The 16,479-nt window shown below is 33.7% G+C and overlaps 2 protein-coding genes across 3 annotated transcripts in view; one reads left to right on the top strand and one right to left on the bottom strand.

The window, feature by feature from the left end:
- Positions 1-9,668: 9,668 nt before the first annotated feature.
- Positions 9,669-11,548, top strand: LOC107861700 (solute carrier family 25 member 44). The gene has a single exon (XM_016707019.2). The coding sequence runs from the start codon at positions 10,314-10,316 to the stop codon at positions 11,343-11,345; it is 1,032 nt and encodes a 343-aa protein (XP_016562505.1). The 5' UTR covers positions 9,669-10,313; the 3' UTR covers positions 11,346-11,548.
- Positions 11,549-12,399: 851 nt separating this feature from the next.
- Positions 12,400-16,479, bottom strand: part of LOC107861702 (PHD finger protein ALFIN-LIKE 4) — a 9,723-nt gene continuing 5,643 nt past the window's right edge. For both annotated transcript variants that reach the window (XM_016707021.2, XM_016707020.2), the window contains 3 exons: positions 14,721-14,949; positions 13,233-13,368; positions 12,400-13,014 (listed from right to left, as the gene is read on the bottom strand). In XM_016707021.2, the coding sequence (XP_016562507.1) occupies positions 12,697-13,014; positions 13,233-13,368; positions 14,721-14,949 (683 nt within the window). In that variant the 3' untranslated portion in view covers positions 12,400-12,696. The remainder of the gene's footprint in view (positions 13,015-13,232; positions 13,369-14,720; positions 14,950-16,479) is intronic.

Consider the following 16,479-nt stretch of genomic DNA (forward strand, 5'->3'; position numbering starts at 1 on the left):
GGTGTACATCAGAGCTATTAAGGACATGTACGATGGAGAAAAGACCCGGGTGAAGATGGCGGGAGGAGACTCAGAGCATTTTTCGGTTGAGACAGGGTTGCATCAGGGATCGACTCTTAGTCTATTCCTTTTTGCGTTGGTGACAGACGTATTGACGCGGAGTAATCAAAGCGAGGTGCCTTGGTGTATATTATTTGCGGATGATGTAGTGCTGATTGATGAGATGTGGGGGGTGTAAACGAGAAATTTGAGGTTTGGAGGCAAACTCTTGAGTCTAAGAGGTTCAGGTTGAGTAGGTCCAAGAAGGAGTATTTGGAATGCAAATTTAGTGACTTGAGGCAGGAGGACGAGGTGGTGGTGAGGTTGGACTCCCAAGAAATTTGTAAGAGGAATAGTTTTAAGTATTTTGGGTCTATGATTTAGGAAAATGGTGAGATTGATGAGGATATCTCTAAACGTATTGGAGCAGGTTGGATGAAGTAGAGGCTCGCCTCGGGAGTGTTGTGTGATAAGAAGGTGCCCCTTAAGCTTAAAGACAAATTCTATAGAATGGCAGTCCGACCGACCATGTTGTATGGAGCGGAGTGTTGGCCGGTCAAGCACTCCCACATCAAAAAATTAAAGGCGACAGAAATGAGAATGTTGCGTTGGATGTGTGGGCTTACTAGAGGGGACAAAGTTAGGAATGAGATTATTCGAGAGAAGGTGGGAGTGGCTTCGGTGGAGGACAAGATATGGGAAGGAAGACTGAGATGGTTTGGGCATGTGATGAGGAAGGGCGCGGATGTTGCAGTTCGTAGGTGTGAGAGGCTAGCTTTGAATGATTTCAAGAGGAGTAGAGGTAGGCCGAAAAAATACTGGAAGGAGGTAATTAGACATGACATGGAGCAGCTTCAGCTTACTGAGGACATAACCCTAGATAGAAAGGTGTGGAGGTCGCAAATAAGGGTAGAAGGCTAGTGTGAGTGTGTGGGTTGTAGCAGGCAGCCAGGAGAGATCCTGTATAGCCGAGTTAATAATCCTAGGACTATGTACATAGGTGTCTTTGGTAAGTGAGTGTATGTTGTGACTAGGTGGGTGTCCTGTTTCTTATTTCTTAGTTCCTATTTTCTCTTTTAGTGTTGCCCTTATTTCTCGTATTTTCGTATTTCTTTGACTTCTATTGTATTATTTCTTATTTCTGTTGTGTCTTCCAACTCCTTGTTTACTATTTTTTTCTTGAGTCGGGGGTCTATTGGAAACAACATCTCTACTTCTTCGAAGATAGCGGTATAGTCTGTGTACATCTTACCCTCCCCAGATTTCACTTTGTGGGAATACACTGAGTTTGTTGTTGTTGTTTCTTGGAGTTGTCCATAGTCAACCTCCACACCTCTGTAATGGACATCCGTACTTCTCCTCATCACATGCCTAAATCATCTCAACATAACTTTCCGCATCTTGTCTCATCGAGTCAAGCTGCAAGCTTTAAAGAAGTTGTATATATCATATGAATGAATTATATTAAACAACTAGTTACTACACTATGTCGAGTACTAGTGAGTTTTTATAAAATTATAAGTATTTTAAAATTTGTAACTACAACTATTTAATTATAAAAAGAACATGGAGATACACAATTTGTCAATATGATTGAAATATTTTGATATTTTATTTATGAATTATGATTTAATTATTTGATAAGATTCATTAAAATTGAAAAAATTAATAGTTTTCACAATTATGTAGTTTCATGAATAGTAAAAAAAATACAATTTACGAAATCTAAATTATATGTCCAGACATAATTTGAACATGTCATAATTTCACATTATATGTCCAAACATACCATTATCCAAATCGATGGACGCTAGCCTGTAATCAATTTTTTTTCAACTTATGATAATCAATTCCAACAAAAAAAAAAAAAAAAAAAGGAAGGGACTACGTGCTTGGTACTATCGCCAGCACTTATATGTTGTCACATGGTTATTGTTGTACTAGTTTTTCGATACCTGCGTTGCCCGTGTATGATGACTCATGTAGTATATGATTTTATAAAATATGTTATAAGATAATGATTTGAAGAAATAATTATACGTGAAAAATAAATTACATGTTTATGTGATTTTTCATTGTGGATCATAAGATGTTTGGATATCATCCAAATCTACTTGGAAGAAACAAAAAGTTTAATTGCTTAATTATCTTCAAGATAAAATTCGTAAAGACTTATTATTTAATTTTTTTCCCTTTTCCATGTTTTTCCTCAAAAGGGAGAAATAGTTTGTAGCTCGTTTTCAAAAATAAAAAATAAAAAATTTATGTCCTTTACATATAAGAGATCTTTATTTGTACACATGATGTTTGAAAATGTCATTTTCTTATATTCAAATTGTATGTGTGACAGAAAATAAACAATTGAGAACAGAAAGTACTAACTCTATTCCAATTTATGTGATACATTTTCCTTTTAAGTCAGTTCCAAAAAAGAAAGACACATTTAACTTTAAAATACCCGTTTTCTCTTAATAAGATGATTTATAACCCCACAAACATCTATAAATTTTTATAGAGAACAACGTTTAATTTTTTTCTTAAACAGCGTGTCAAGTCAAACAACAATACATAAATCGAAAAGAAAGTATGTAACAACCAATTAATCGTCCACTCTTAGCAACAATATAAAAAGTAATCTCACGACTCACGTCCCTCCTCATTTTACTGTCATAATAAATTTTCTAAGTCATTCTATCAAACAGCTTCTACACTTTGAGAAACCCATTCATTATGAGATTTTGACTTCTATTACTCCTTAGCAATCAATTTAAATAGTTGACATCAAATATATACCTTTATTCAAAGTTTTATTAGCATCTATAAATACTTAGTTATTATGAATTATGAATATAAAGTAGTTCAAAACTGACCGATGAGCACCAAATTTTTTTGTTCATATTTTAGCTTCTTCTCGAGCAAAAGTTTCAATAATTGTTATACAATACCTACACCTGCACACAAACCATGAAAAACAGAAATTTTAAATTTCCTTACCTTCAAACTTCATATGCAATTTTCCATCCCTGTCCTCTCCCAAACACTGATATGGTTTCTATAAGTGTACTGCCGACAGCAACAATCTATAAACTTAGCTGTTAGAGAACTTTTCCCAGTCTTGATGGTTGGCAAATATAGTAAGTAAGATTAACGTCTAATATTTGATTCTATAGACAATTCACTTTTACAATCGTGAAACTTCTCTAATAGACACAAGATTGTAATTACTACTGTTTTACAATCAATTCAGAAACTTTAATAATATATAGTATGCTAAACTTGTATAGCACTTTTATATATTTCGATCGTTAAAAATGTTGTGACTTAATGTATTTGAAAGTGTAGTTTCTTATTTTGTTACTGAATTTTATTTAATAAAGGTTAACCAAGGACATTTATAAAGAATATTACATGTTAGAAAAGACACCTATAGAAATGAATAAAAGTGATAAATTATATCAATAATAAAATCACAATTCTTCTTCTTTCATTTATCAATATGATTAAGTCATTTGCAGAAATCTTAATGTGAAAGCATTGCACTAAAACCACATCTACAAACCACACTTGGGAAAGATACGTATCATACACAAATATTTTAATAAAAATCATACGACAACACTGTCAACACACGCACATATAGTCATTCAAAAAAAAAATTACCATCCAATACATAATAATTTTAGGGGTCGTATGGTTGGGAAACAAGTTTTTTCGGGATTATCTATACCGGGATTAGTTACTCCACCTTCAAGAAGGGATAAAAATAACTATACAATTACGGGATAACTAATCCCGGAATGAATTATCCCATAAATTTTATCTTAATCAAACATGGGATAAGCTCATCTTAAAATTAATCCTAGGATTAGTTATCCATTATTCCTCCTACCAAACGATCCCTTATAGTTCATAACTATGGGATAAATATCAAGCAGAATATCACTGTATGAGAACAACAATTGTTCCTTTTTGGTAATTTACATTACATCATTTATAATTTTCACTATAGGTGAATCAATTTCCGACAGAAGAAATTGTAAAAAAAAAAAGGAAAATTTTCATAAATGTACAACTTTTAAAAATATTTACATCACTTAATCCAATATATATACAAATATCGTACAACATTATTCATGAGGGAAAACCACTATATATAATGTATATACCTTATATGAAGTGATTAATAATGTATAAAAGGTGTTTATACATAAATATGAGTTAAATCGTGCACTTATACACAAAATATATATTACGTAGCGTAAATACTTTGAAGAATAGACATAGTAATTCTTCAAAAATGATAAAGATCAAAAGCATGCACTTAATTCATAATGCCGCAAACTATTCATCTTTTTAATCCAAGAAGAATAATTAAATCATATTATGTATTTTATCATCATTAATTCATGGCCCATAAATTGATATTTGTGATTAGTATTGAATATTTATAGCAGTAGGTGGAGAAGTGATTCACTGGCATAAATTTCCTTTCATTTTAGAAATCATTTCAAAAAAGTTAAAAAACCTATATCTCAAATAAAAAAAATCACTTGAAAATTGATAATTACTAACACTTGTCATAAAAAAGGTTGTAAAAATAAAAAATATTTATAAACAGAACAAAACTTACAAATCATACGGCAGGTGGCTAACATAGATGATATAAATGGTGGCAGTGTGAAAATGCTAATATCAAATACACAAGAGAGAAGTTGATAAATGATGAACCAATCGGTGCAACTACTACATTTAGGGGTCGTTTAGTAGAGTGTATAAGATCAATGCAAAATATAGTGTATTAGTAATGCTTGCCTTAGTAATACTTATATTACTTATGCTTGTATTAGTTATGCATATATTATTTCTTATACATTGTTTGATTTGATGTATAAGAAATAATTCATCTTACATAAACAAAATTTTTTTGTCATCTCAAATAAATTAGTATTATTGAACTAGTATACAGAGACTTCAGATTAATTGCAAAACCTTCGTCTTTGCGCATGAAATATTATGCCAACGGATTAACATAGTCGAAACAAAAATAAAATATAAGACGTAAAATTAAGAAATAGTCTCATTTTTTTTTAATCTTTTTAAAGACCCTCGAAGTAAAGTAAAAATATGTTACAATTATTTAAATCAATTATTCATTGTTGTAGATTAAAATGGTGGAAAAAAAATTATGAAATGTTTTGAAAAGATTCACTATTGCAAATTAAAATGGCGGGAAAAGTAATGGTGAAATATTTTGAGAGAAACATTGAGGGGTATTAAGGTCATTTAATAAGTTAATGCATGTATTAAAGACTTTGCATTACTAATACATAAAAAATGGGTGATATTAGTAATACACACCTTAATACACAGTGGAGTGTATAACTAATGTTTGCATTGGTTATACATTGACTACCAAACAAGGTATTCATAATACACATTAATACATGCATTATTTTTCTCAATACACTCTATTACAAAAAAAAAAGTATATATGTTAAAAGTGTGAAGAATATTCTTATAAATAATTTTTTTTAATAAAAATTTTAAAAGGTATTTTATTTTTAATATATTAAACCAAACAACGTATAAAAATAATGTCAGCATAATCAAACCACCATTGCTAATGCAAGCATTACTAATACATCATATTCAGCATTATTCTTTTACACTCTACCAAACGACTCCTTAGAGAGATCATACGGCAGATAGCTAAAGACATGACTATTGAACTTTGTGTTTTTGTTGTTTCTTTTGTGGCAGTTTTTTTTTTTAGTAAATAATATATAGATTTTTGGACGGGTATTTTAGTAATTTCACTTTAAAATTTAGGGAGTTTATGTTTTTAAGGCAGTATAGATATAGATTTACGTGTCTCACCTCCTTGTGTATGAATCGTGACCTATTTTAAAGAGAGGCTTTATATCTTGATAATTTATTATAAGTATTATTTTGTTTCAGGAAATTGCATGCCATAGACCCAAATATGGGTGACTTTAGATATTTGACCCCAATAAGAAATGTCTTTAAAAAATAATATTCCTTACTTTTTAAGTATAGTACAAGTATTATTTTGCCTCTCTACACCTCAAATATATTTTTTAAACTTTCCATACTTATTTGTCTCTCAAATTTTATCTTTTATTATTTTCACTTTTTATCTTTTCCTTTAATTTTATTATTCTATTTTTTATTATTTTCACTTTTTATTTTTTCCTTTAGTTTTATTTTTATATTTTAATTCATTTGTCTTAACCTTTATTTTTTTCTCTTTTTTTTTCTCAAGCATTATCTATTTCTTTTTTTCCTTTTTAATTCATTTATCTTAAACCTTTATTTTTCTTTTATTTTTGGTTTTTATCAGTTCTTTTTTTTATCCCTTATTTTTCTCAAACTTTATTTTTATTTTTTCCTCTCATTTTTTATTTTCTCAATTTTTAAAATTCTTCGCTTTTTCTTAATTTTTATTTTTTTGTCTTTTTTCTCTCACTCTTTTTTTAATATATTTTTCTGTTTTGTTTGATCGCTTTTTTATTTTTTCGGTTCTCTTTTTTTCCCTCGTTTTTCTCAAACTTTATTTTTATTTTTTCTCTCATTTTTATTTTTCTCAATTTTTTAATTTTTCATTTTTTCTTGATCTTTATTTGTTTTCTTTCCTTTTTTTTTCTCTATTTTGTTTGATCATTTTTTTCTCTTTTCTCAACTTCTATTATATTTTACTAATAAATAAAAAATTGGATAATCCGTAAAAGTATTTTTTTGACATCAAAGCAAATTTAAGGGCATGAATTATTACGAAGTTTTTTGAAAATTCTTGAGATAAATCGTGTCTTTAAGGCGAGAGCTATAGAATATCTCATAAATAAAGACATAATGTGGTAGTGTCAACTCTTGCCCGTAGGGCATAGTTTATTATTTGAAAGTTCTTGAGCTAAATCTTGCTTTTAAGGCAAGAGTTGTAGAACATTTTATAAATGAAGACATAATGTGGTAGTGTCAACTCTTGCCCGTGGGGTATAATTTGTAGTTTGAAAGACTTTGAGTTAAGTCTTGCCTATAAGGCAAGAGTTGTCGAACATCTCATAAATTAAGACATAACGTGGTAGTGTCAACTTCTGCCCGTAGGGCATAATTTGCAGTTTGAAAGTCCTTGAGCTAAGTTTTGCCTCTAAGCAATAGTTATAGAATATCTCATAAATGAAAACATAACGTGGTAGAGTCAACTCTTGCCCGTGGGGCATAATTTGTAGTTTGAAAGTCCTTGAGCTAATTAAGTCTTGCCTCTAAGGCAATAGTTGTAGAACATCTCATAAATGAAAACATAACGTGGTAAAGCCAACTCTTGCCCCTGAGGCATAATTTGTAGTTTGAAAGTATTTGACCAAAGTTTTGCCTCTAAGACAATAGTTGTAGAACATCTCATAAATTAAAATATAACGCGGTAGAGTTAACTCTTACCCGTGGGGCATAATTTGTAGTTTGAAAGTCGTTCAGTTAAGTCTTGCCTCTAAGACGATAGTTGTAGAACATCTCATAAATGAAAACATAACGTGGTAGAGTCAACTCTTGCCCATGGGACATAATTTGTAGTTTGAAAGTCCTTGAGCTAATTAAGTCTTGCCTCTAAGACAATAGTTGTAGAATATCTCATAAATGAAAATATAACATGGTAAAGTCAACTCTTGTCCGTAAGACATAATTTGTAGTTTGAAAGTCTCTGAGCCAAGTTTTGCCTCTAAGACAATAGTTGTAGAACATCTCATAAATGAAAATATAACCACGTTATGCCCCGCGGGTAAGAGTTAACTCTACTACGTTATATTTTCATTTATGAGTTGTTCTACAACTATTATCTTAGAGGCAAAACTTGGCTCAAATACTTTCAAACTGCAAATTATGCCTTACGGGCAAGAGTTGGCTTTACCACGTTATGTTTTCATTTATGAGATGTTCTACAATTATTGCCTTAGAGGCAAGACTTAATTAGCTCAAGGACTTTTAAACTACAAATTATGTCCCATGGGCAAGAGTTGACTCTACCACATTATGTTTTCATTTATGAGATGTTCTACAACTATTGCCTTAGAGGCAAGACTTAGCTCAAGGACTTTCAAACTACAAATTATGTCCCATGGGCAAGAGTTGACACTACCGCATTATATTTTTATTTATGCGATGTTCTACAACTATTGCATTAGAGGCAAGACTTAATTAGCTCAAGGACTTTCAAACTACAAACTATGCCCTACGGGCAAGAGTTGACTCTACCACGTTATGTTTTCATTTATGAGATGCTCTATAACTATTGCCTTAGAGGTAAGACTTAGCTCAAGGACTTTCAAACTGCAAATTATGCCCCACGGGCAAGAGTTGACACTACCACGTTATGTCTTAATTTATGAGATGTTCGACAACTCTTGCCTTATAGGCAAGATTTAGCTCACGGACTTTCAAATAATAAACTATGCCCTACGGACAAGAGTTGACACTACCACATTATGTCTTTATTTATGAGATATTCTACAACTTTTGCCTTAGAGACACGACTTATCTCAAGAATTTTCAAAGAATTTCATAATAACAATTCATGCCCTTAAATTTGCTTTGATGTAAAAAAAATACTTTTACGGATTATTCAATTTTTTATTTATTAGTAAAATATAATAGAAGTTGAGAAAAGAGAAAAAAATGATCAAACAAAATAGAGAAATAAAAAAAAGATAGAGAAAAAAAGGAAAGAAAACAAATAAAGATCAAGAAAAAAAGAAGAATTTAAAAAATTGAGAAAAATAAAAATGAGAGGAAAAATAAAAATAAAGTTTGAGAAAAATGAGAGAAAAAAAAGAGAAAAGAAAAAAGCGGTAAAACAAAATAGAAAAATATATTAAAAAAAGAGTGAGGAGCAAAAAAAGACAAAAAAATAAAAATTAAGAAAAAAATGAAGAATTTAAAAAATTGAGAAAATAAAAAACGAGAGGAAAAATAAAAATAAAGTTTGAGATAAATAAGGAATAAAAAAAGAGAACTAATAAAAACCCAAAATAAAATAAAAAGAAAGGTTAAAGATAAATGAATTCAAAAAATAAAATAAAATAAATAATGTTTGAGAAAAAAGAAAAAAGAGAAAAAAATAAAGATTGAGATAAATAAATTAAAATATAAAAATAAAATTAAAAGAAAAAATAAAAAGTAAAAATAATAAAAAATAGAATAATAAAAATAAAGGAAAAAATAAAAAGTGAAAATAATAAAAGATAAAATTTGAGAGACAAATAAGTATGAAAAATTTAAAATATATATTTGAGGTGTAGAGGGACAAATTAGTATTTGTACTATACTTAAAAAATAAGAAAAATTATTTTTTAAAAATATTTTTTATTGAAATCAAATATTTAAAGTCACTCATATTTGGACCTATAATAGACAATTAATTTCCTGATCCAAATTTGAAATTTCTTTTACGGAAAAATTGGGCCTTGTAAAATGGCTTGTCCACTCAACAATTGGACAAATGCAGGTACAGGAAAGAGCAAAAATAGCAGCACGCAGCGGATTGGTTTTTATTTTTTGTTGAAAGGATAAGGTTGAGCACGTCAGAATGTCGTCGTTTTGGAACAACATCAACTTGATCAGACGAATATACCCCTAACCACTCTGCAACTTGACAGTTGACACGTGCTCTTTTTCTCCACTTTTGTCCAAATTGCATCTTACAAAAATAGAGAAAAAGAAAAAGTGCACACAGGAAGAAGAAGAAATAGCATCACCATCATTAACAACACAAGTAGCTCACCTTAATTTCTCTCTATAACGATTGAATATCTCCGGCGATATCGTTGATTTTCCGGTGAGTTTTCCGATCATTTACACCGTTGTGATTTCTCTAATTGACCATCATGATACAGAAATGTTAGGTCCTTTTGCTATTACCCATTTCCGATCCAAAATATGGATTCGTCAGCGAAAAAAATCCTTCTCTTCTCCATCTAGCTTCAATTTTCTATCACCCCTAATAGAATAATATCGCCGAATATCTCGTGGATTTAGTCGAAAGCTGGTCCAAATACTAAGGTTATCAAAATAATAGCCCCTAATATCTGGTGGATTTAGTCTAGGTGCGGAAAGCTGATCCGGATAATACTATTATCAAAATAATAGCCCCGCGAAAGCTGGCTCGGACAATACGGTTGCCAGAATAATAGCCCCTGATATCTACTGTTCATTTCTGGTAAAAAAGGATAGAGAAAATTGAGAACGAGACAGAAAAACTGGCGAAAATGAGTCTAGGTGTAGCGGAGGAGGAATCGGGTAAGGAAATCCAGTTACCAGCGGATATAGACTGGAAAATGTTGGACAAATCCAAGTTTTTCTTCCTCGGTGCCGCGTTATTTTCCGGCGTATCAGCTGCGCTTTACCCTGTTGTTGTGTTGAAGACACGTCAGCAGGTTGCGCAAGCTCATCTTTCTAGCTTCAAAACTGCCTTCTCCGTTGTTAGGTTAGAAGGAATTCGCGGGTTATATCGCGGCTTTGGGACTTCATTGATGGGTACTATTCCTGCTAGGGCATTGTACATGGCTGCTCTTGAGGTCACCAAGAGTAACGTTGGTACCGCCACGGTAAGGCTTGGGATTCCCGAGCCTACTGCGACCGCGTTAGCCAGTGCTGCTGCTGGGCTAAGCGCGGCTGTGGCTGCACAACTGGTTTGGACTCCTGTTGATGTTGTGAGCCAGCGGCTCATGGTGCAGAGTGTCTGTAATGCATCAGGATCGTGTAAATATCTCAATGGGATCGATGCGTTTCGGAGAATTCTCAAAACAGATGGACCCAAAGGACTGTACAGAGGGTTTGGGTTTTCGATTTTGACATATGCTCCATCCAATGCGCTGTGGTGGGCATCCTACTCCGTTACTCAGCGGCTTGTCTGGAGTGGATACGGATGTTACTTCAGCAAGAATGGCGATGACAGGATTGAGGACAACATCAAGAGTACTCTGAAGCCTAATTCCAAGACTGTTATGATGGTCCAGGGAGTGAGTGCAGCTATGGCCGGAGGCGTTTCAGCTCTGATTACAACACCCTTGGACACAATCAAGACAAGATTGCAGGTCCTGGATGGTGATGAAAACGGTCGTAGAGGGCCAACCGTAGCTCAAACTCTAAGGAATTTAGTAAGGGAAGGTGGATGGATGGCTTGTTATAGAGGGTTAGGTCCTCGATGGGCTTCAATGTCTATGTCTGCAACCACAATGATAACTACTTACGAATTCCTCAAACGCCTCTCCACGAAGAATCAAGAAAATTGGGCATGATGAACCCCATACACAGTTATCTCTCTTCGTAGGTTTCCTTTTCTCTTTGATCCATGTATGAGTTTTTCTTTTTAAATGATGATCCTTTTATGCTGAGTTTAAACATAGACAAGCTTAGATCAATAACAAACATAATGATGTATGCAAGTTGTTCATGTACAAAGTATGAATCTGTATATATAGTCCAATTTACTATGAGTTTATTTTGTGTGTTACTAAGCAATTTGTCTACTAACATATGTTTTCAAGAAAGGAGCCAAATAGTAGGAATCTATCCTTCTCTGTCACTGATCAAATAGTAAGATGAGAATCTATAGTGAATTAGTTGACTTTTAGCTAATCTCCGCCAATGGTAGATAAGATTCTGCTTTCTGCCTGTTAATGATGTTGATTTGAACATGTTGCGTGCGCAAGCAAGTCTTTGGTATTTCTATTCTTGAGTTAATGTGACGTGACCTAAGTCAGATTGAACTAGGTCACATTGTCGATTCTAAGTTCCGGATATAGGAGGAGGGTTGCTGTAGTAAGCTCACAACATTCATCACGAATGAATGTTACCGTGGTGAAAATATATATATATATATAACAAACCTCGACTTGTTTGAAAACAGCGGGTAGTTGTTATTGGTGAATTAATGAGACAAGAAAATGTGGTGGGCCAGACCTAATTATCCAACAATTAGGGGATTGGATTTAGTAGATTATCTTAATGTTTAATATTCAGATGGCTAATGATAGTGGTTAACAACAACACTAGAGGTGCACCATTATACATAAATCTCTATTAATAAAACTTTTGTCTACATGTAACAATTATATCAGCAACCACGTTTTCCTCTGTTTTTTCTTTCGTCCCCTCAACATTTGGTGGAAAAAACTGATTGCTTCACATATTATATTCAGCTAATTTCTTAAACATCCAGCCTACCTACTGGAACTGTTCAGAATATTTTGAAATAGGCGAGGATTATTTAAAACTTCGTCCTAATCAACCGAAATTTGATTAAAGAAATAAGCTAATGATAGCGAGCTAAGTAGAAAAACAAGCACATAATTGGTCTTTAAACAGTTTTTAAATAAATGAATATGTCTTAAAATGGGTGGGTTGGGGAGAGTTCAGACACCTGAAATTGGTGTCACAGTACAACATAAGTTTACAAATGTTTGCACGTCTATCCACTGAGGGACAAGTTCAGACATGCGGCGTCTAAAGTTAGTCTTGAGAAAGTCTGACTTCAGATAAAGTGCCTGAAGTTTCGTAACAGTGAAACTCGGGCATTTCTTCCAAACATCATGAATAGCCTCCTGCATCAGACAGCAGGAGAACTCTACATTCACAATATCACGTACGCTAACTCTGGTATCTTTTGCTGCTGCAAGGGCGGCACTTGTATTGCTTAATGTACTCGGCTGTGGCAGCGGTGATCTTCACACACTCGCCATGGAACCAGGTTTCACATTTGTCGCAACATATCCAAAATTCATCCTCTTGATATTTTTCCCCACATGCGCCGCACAGTGTCTCATCTTGCATTTCTTCATCATCCTTCTCAATATCCCATCCCTCCTCGCCCTCTTCTTCTTCACCAATATCTTCGCCATTATCATCTTCTTCTTCTTCATACTTTTTCTGCAACTTTGTAAGCTTTCCCTGAGACTCTGATGCCCTCTGTTTTATCAAGTTGAAAAGAAAAACGACGATAGCTCAAAAAGAAGTTAATATCATGTGGTACAAGGCTATAACACAGTCGAAAGTTGGAAGGCAATTAAGCTAGTTTAAGACAAGCTATCCATGCAACAACTAGTAAAATCTGCCGAAATGACACGCAACAAGATATCACAGAGCTGATACGCTAATAAAGCATGCTTTGGAACATAATCCTTTACCTTACTGGGGTTTGGCTTGGATTTGTTTTTTCTTTTATCAGTGACTGTTGGTTGTTCCTTTTGTTGCGTCTCTGGATCGTCAGTCATTAGGTTATGTATTGTAGGAAAGTCATTTATCATGTCGAAGAGCTTTTCCCTGGAAAAGAGAAGGCAACTAATGAGTGTGAAAACAACATGGTAAACTTCATGAAGTGTGCAAGCACAATGACTTCTGTCACAATTGAGGCACAGTTGACACATTTTCATGTGGTATAAAAATTGTGGTATAATTCTCTATCAAAAGACAAACAAAAAGTGCAGAAAGGAAATCAAGTTGATCCAAGCAATTACATATTGCCTCAATTTGAGCTGCTTTTCAAAGAACATAACCGACATCCGCTGCGTCTACTTTCTGCCATAAGGGTTCCTTTTCATAGTGTTATTACCAGATTCCATTAATTGAATGTGGTCCAGCTATATTACAAGCTTATGTTTTTCGGTATTACACCAACAGCATACCCAATATACTTCCACAAAGTGGAGTTTGGGGAGGGTTGAGAGTGTATGCAGGCCTTACCTGATACCTCTACCTCAATAGACCTTCAGCTCAAGAGAAAACAGACAAATATTTTACAATCTTATCAAATTATAGCAGACAAATAACTTTCTTAACAAAGAGAAGGGGGAAACGTAGTAAACCTCCTAGTACAAGAGCGATTCCCTAGGACCAGAAGAAAGATTGAATCTTGAATTCTTGATAGACCGAGCCCCTGGCTAACAAGGTCGGGAGTGATTACATACTGTTTGCCGTTGGTTGACTCGGCTAACTGAAAATATCAGCTTGACAAGCATGAGTTATGATCGTCATATAACACCAAGAAACCAGAGTTCAACTGATTAACGCTCATTTGAGTGCAATCCCTACTTGTAGCTTCTATCAGCTCATCTCTACAAGTGCAAGATAATTATACTGCACATTCAAGTTAATACTTAATAAGATGTTCACATTTTTCACCCCTCTTCCATGCATATTTTTGCACTTTGCACCAAATATCCTGTGCACCAAATGTGAAAAATACAATGAACTGAAATCAAATAAGCTTAAAGGTGTCACCAAAGGCACAAAACACAAATAACTGAAATTAAACAAGCCTACTGTTTTTAGCTTCTCTTGCTAGCAATAGGGCCGCGCAATGTTAGCTCGATACCAAAAGTATTACTACTATATAACCAACCTAAAAGAGCATTTAATCAGATGCATTACTTCCGCTTTTAACAGAACACATGGTTTTATTTGAGAAAAGCCACACAGAAGGAAAAAAAAGTTGATGCACTGAAAAGCAGAATCACCACAAAATGCTGATACAATGAAAACGTCAAAACTCAAATGACATTTCGGAGCAGGCATAATCGCTACACAATATCTATCATCAGGACATGCCCTCTGAAATGCTTTACTTGCAGAGAAATGTTTTGGCTGCACAACAGAAATTGAGTGAGAAGAAGTACCGGTCAGCTTTATCAAATCCAAATCTACCACTAGCATGGAAGGCAACAGAAAGCAACCAAGCATCACAGTGATAGGCAATAAAAGAAAGCCATTCCTTTTGTGGCATCCCATCTCTAGCAAAGTTAATACCAACAACAGGGTCTGGAAGGCTTGGTGGTAAATCTTCAGCAGGCAGTTTGACCTCCCATTGCCCATTTGGGAGTCCATACAAGCATAAGTTTTCTTTTCCTGCATAGAAAACAGTTGATATGTTTGACCATGAATGAGAAACAATAGGAGTACCGTGTCAAAAGCAATTTGAGATGAGACAGACTAAACATATCGAAGGCAACAAAACTCAGAGGAGGAAAAGGGAGGTGTGGTGAAGGGGAGCCTCAGATTCTCCAATGATGCTGCCACACCCCTGTTGGATCCTCCAAAAGTACACTAATTTTGGAGTATCTAACACGTGCCTTTTAACATTTTTGAAGAGTCCGAGCGACATAGCTTATAACCATTAATACAATACAAATTGATAACTCTAGAATAAAAAGAAGGCCCCACAATCAAGTAAATTACTCTGATCAACCACCCTAAATAACACTTCCGAAAACATGATGTGCAATATCTTCATTCAATATCTACCACTAATTACAGCCATAAAGTTTAGTAACCTATGCATACTCATTTTCTCCGTTGAAGCAAGGAAGGAGTAAGCAAAGCTTGCAAGGACTTAGAAATAGAAGTGTTACTTTAAAGATAAACATGCTGTAACTTGATTCCTCTTCTGCTTCAAGGCTATGTTACTCAGACTCTTCAAAAATGTCGATGGGTGTGTGTCGGATTCTCCAAAAATAGTGTATTTTTGAAGGATCCGACATGGGTGTGGCAATATTTTTGGAGAGCCCGAGCAACTTAGCTTCAAGGAGGGTAAAGATTTGCCTATATGTGATATGAGAACATGCATACGTGCATCTACCTTATCACGAGGGGTCTTTTTAGAAATTATATGTACTAATTAACCATGACCAAAAAGTTTCAAATTTCATCTTTCCATGTATAAAAATTCAGATACAGAAATAAATCACCGATATGGGATGACGTTGTTAAGAATGAGAGAAGTGTTGAAAACACCCCTAAACTTGGCGTGGATTATTAATTTTGTCTCCAAACTATTAGCAGCCTTAAAAACACTACTCTACTTGACTAACTGAATTTAAAAACACCCCTCTTATGCCACATGGCAAAGCAAGTGAACTTAGTTCCTTTTGCGCGCGTGAGTGACTAAAAAACACGTCATTCCATTTTTTATTTTTTCCCTTCAATTTTATACCTCCCCAACGGCTACAAAAACCTTTCTTCCTCCTATTTATAACCTACCTTCATTAATTTGTCTCCGAACTATTGACAGCCTTAAAAACACTCTTCTACTTGACTAACTGAATTTAAAAACACCCCTCTTATGCCACATGGCAAAGCAAGTGAACTTAGTTCCTTTTGCGCGTGTAAGTGACTAAAAAACACGCCACATAAGCCCTCAACATGGAAAATTTCATTTTTTACTTTTTTTCCTTCAATTTTAAACCATCCCAACGGCTACAAAACCTTTCTTCCTCCTATTTATAACCCACCTTCATTAAAACTCACCTCAAAACAAGATTCTTATTTTTTTTCCTTCTCTTCTTTAATTGCCAAATTTCTTAGGCTATAACTTTCTTTCTCCTTGTGTTGATGATCATTTTTCGAAAGTGCTTATAACATTTTTTCTAGAATTGATCC

This window comes from Capsicum annuum, chromosome 3 (assembly GCF_002878395.1).
Source record: "Capsicum annuum cultivar UCD-10X-F1 chromosome 3, UCD10Xv1.1, whole genome shotgun sequence".
Lineage (NCBI taxonomy): Eukaryota > Viridiplantae > Streptophyta > Magnoliopsida > Solanales > Solanaceae > Capsicum > Capsicum annuum.

What these genes read in the sequence shown, in the direction of transcription:
- LOC107861700 (XM_016707019.2), top strand. Translation starts at nt 10,314, where the DNA reads ATGAGTCTAGGTGTAGCGGAGGAGGAATCGGGTAAGGAAATCCAGTTA.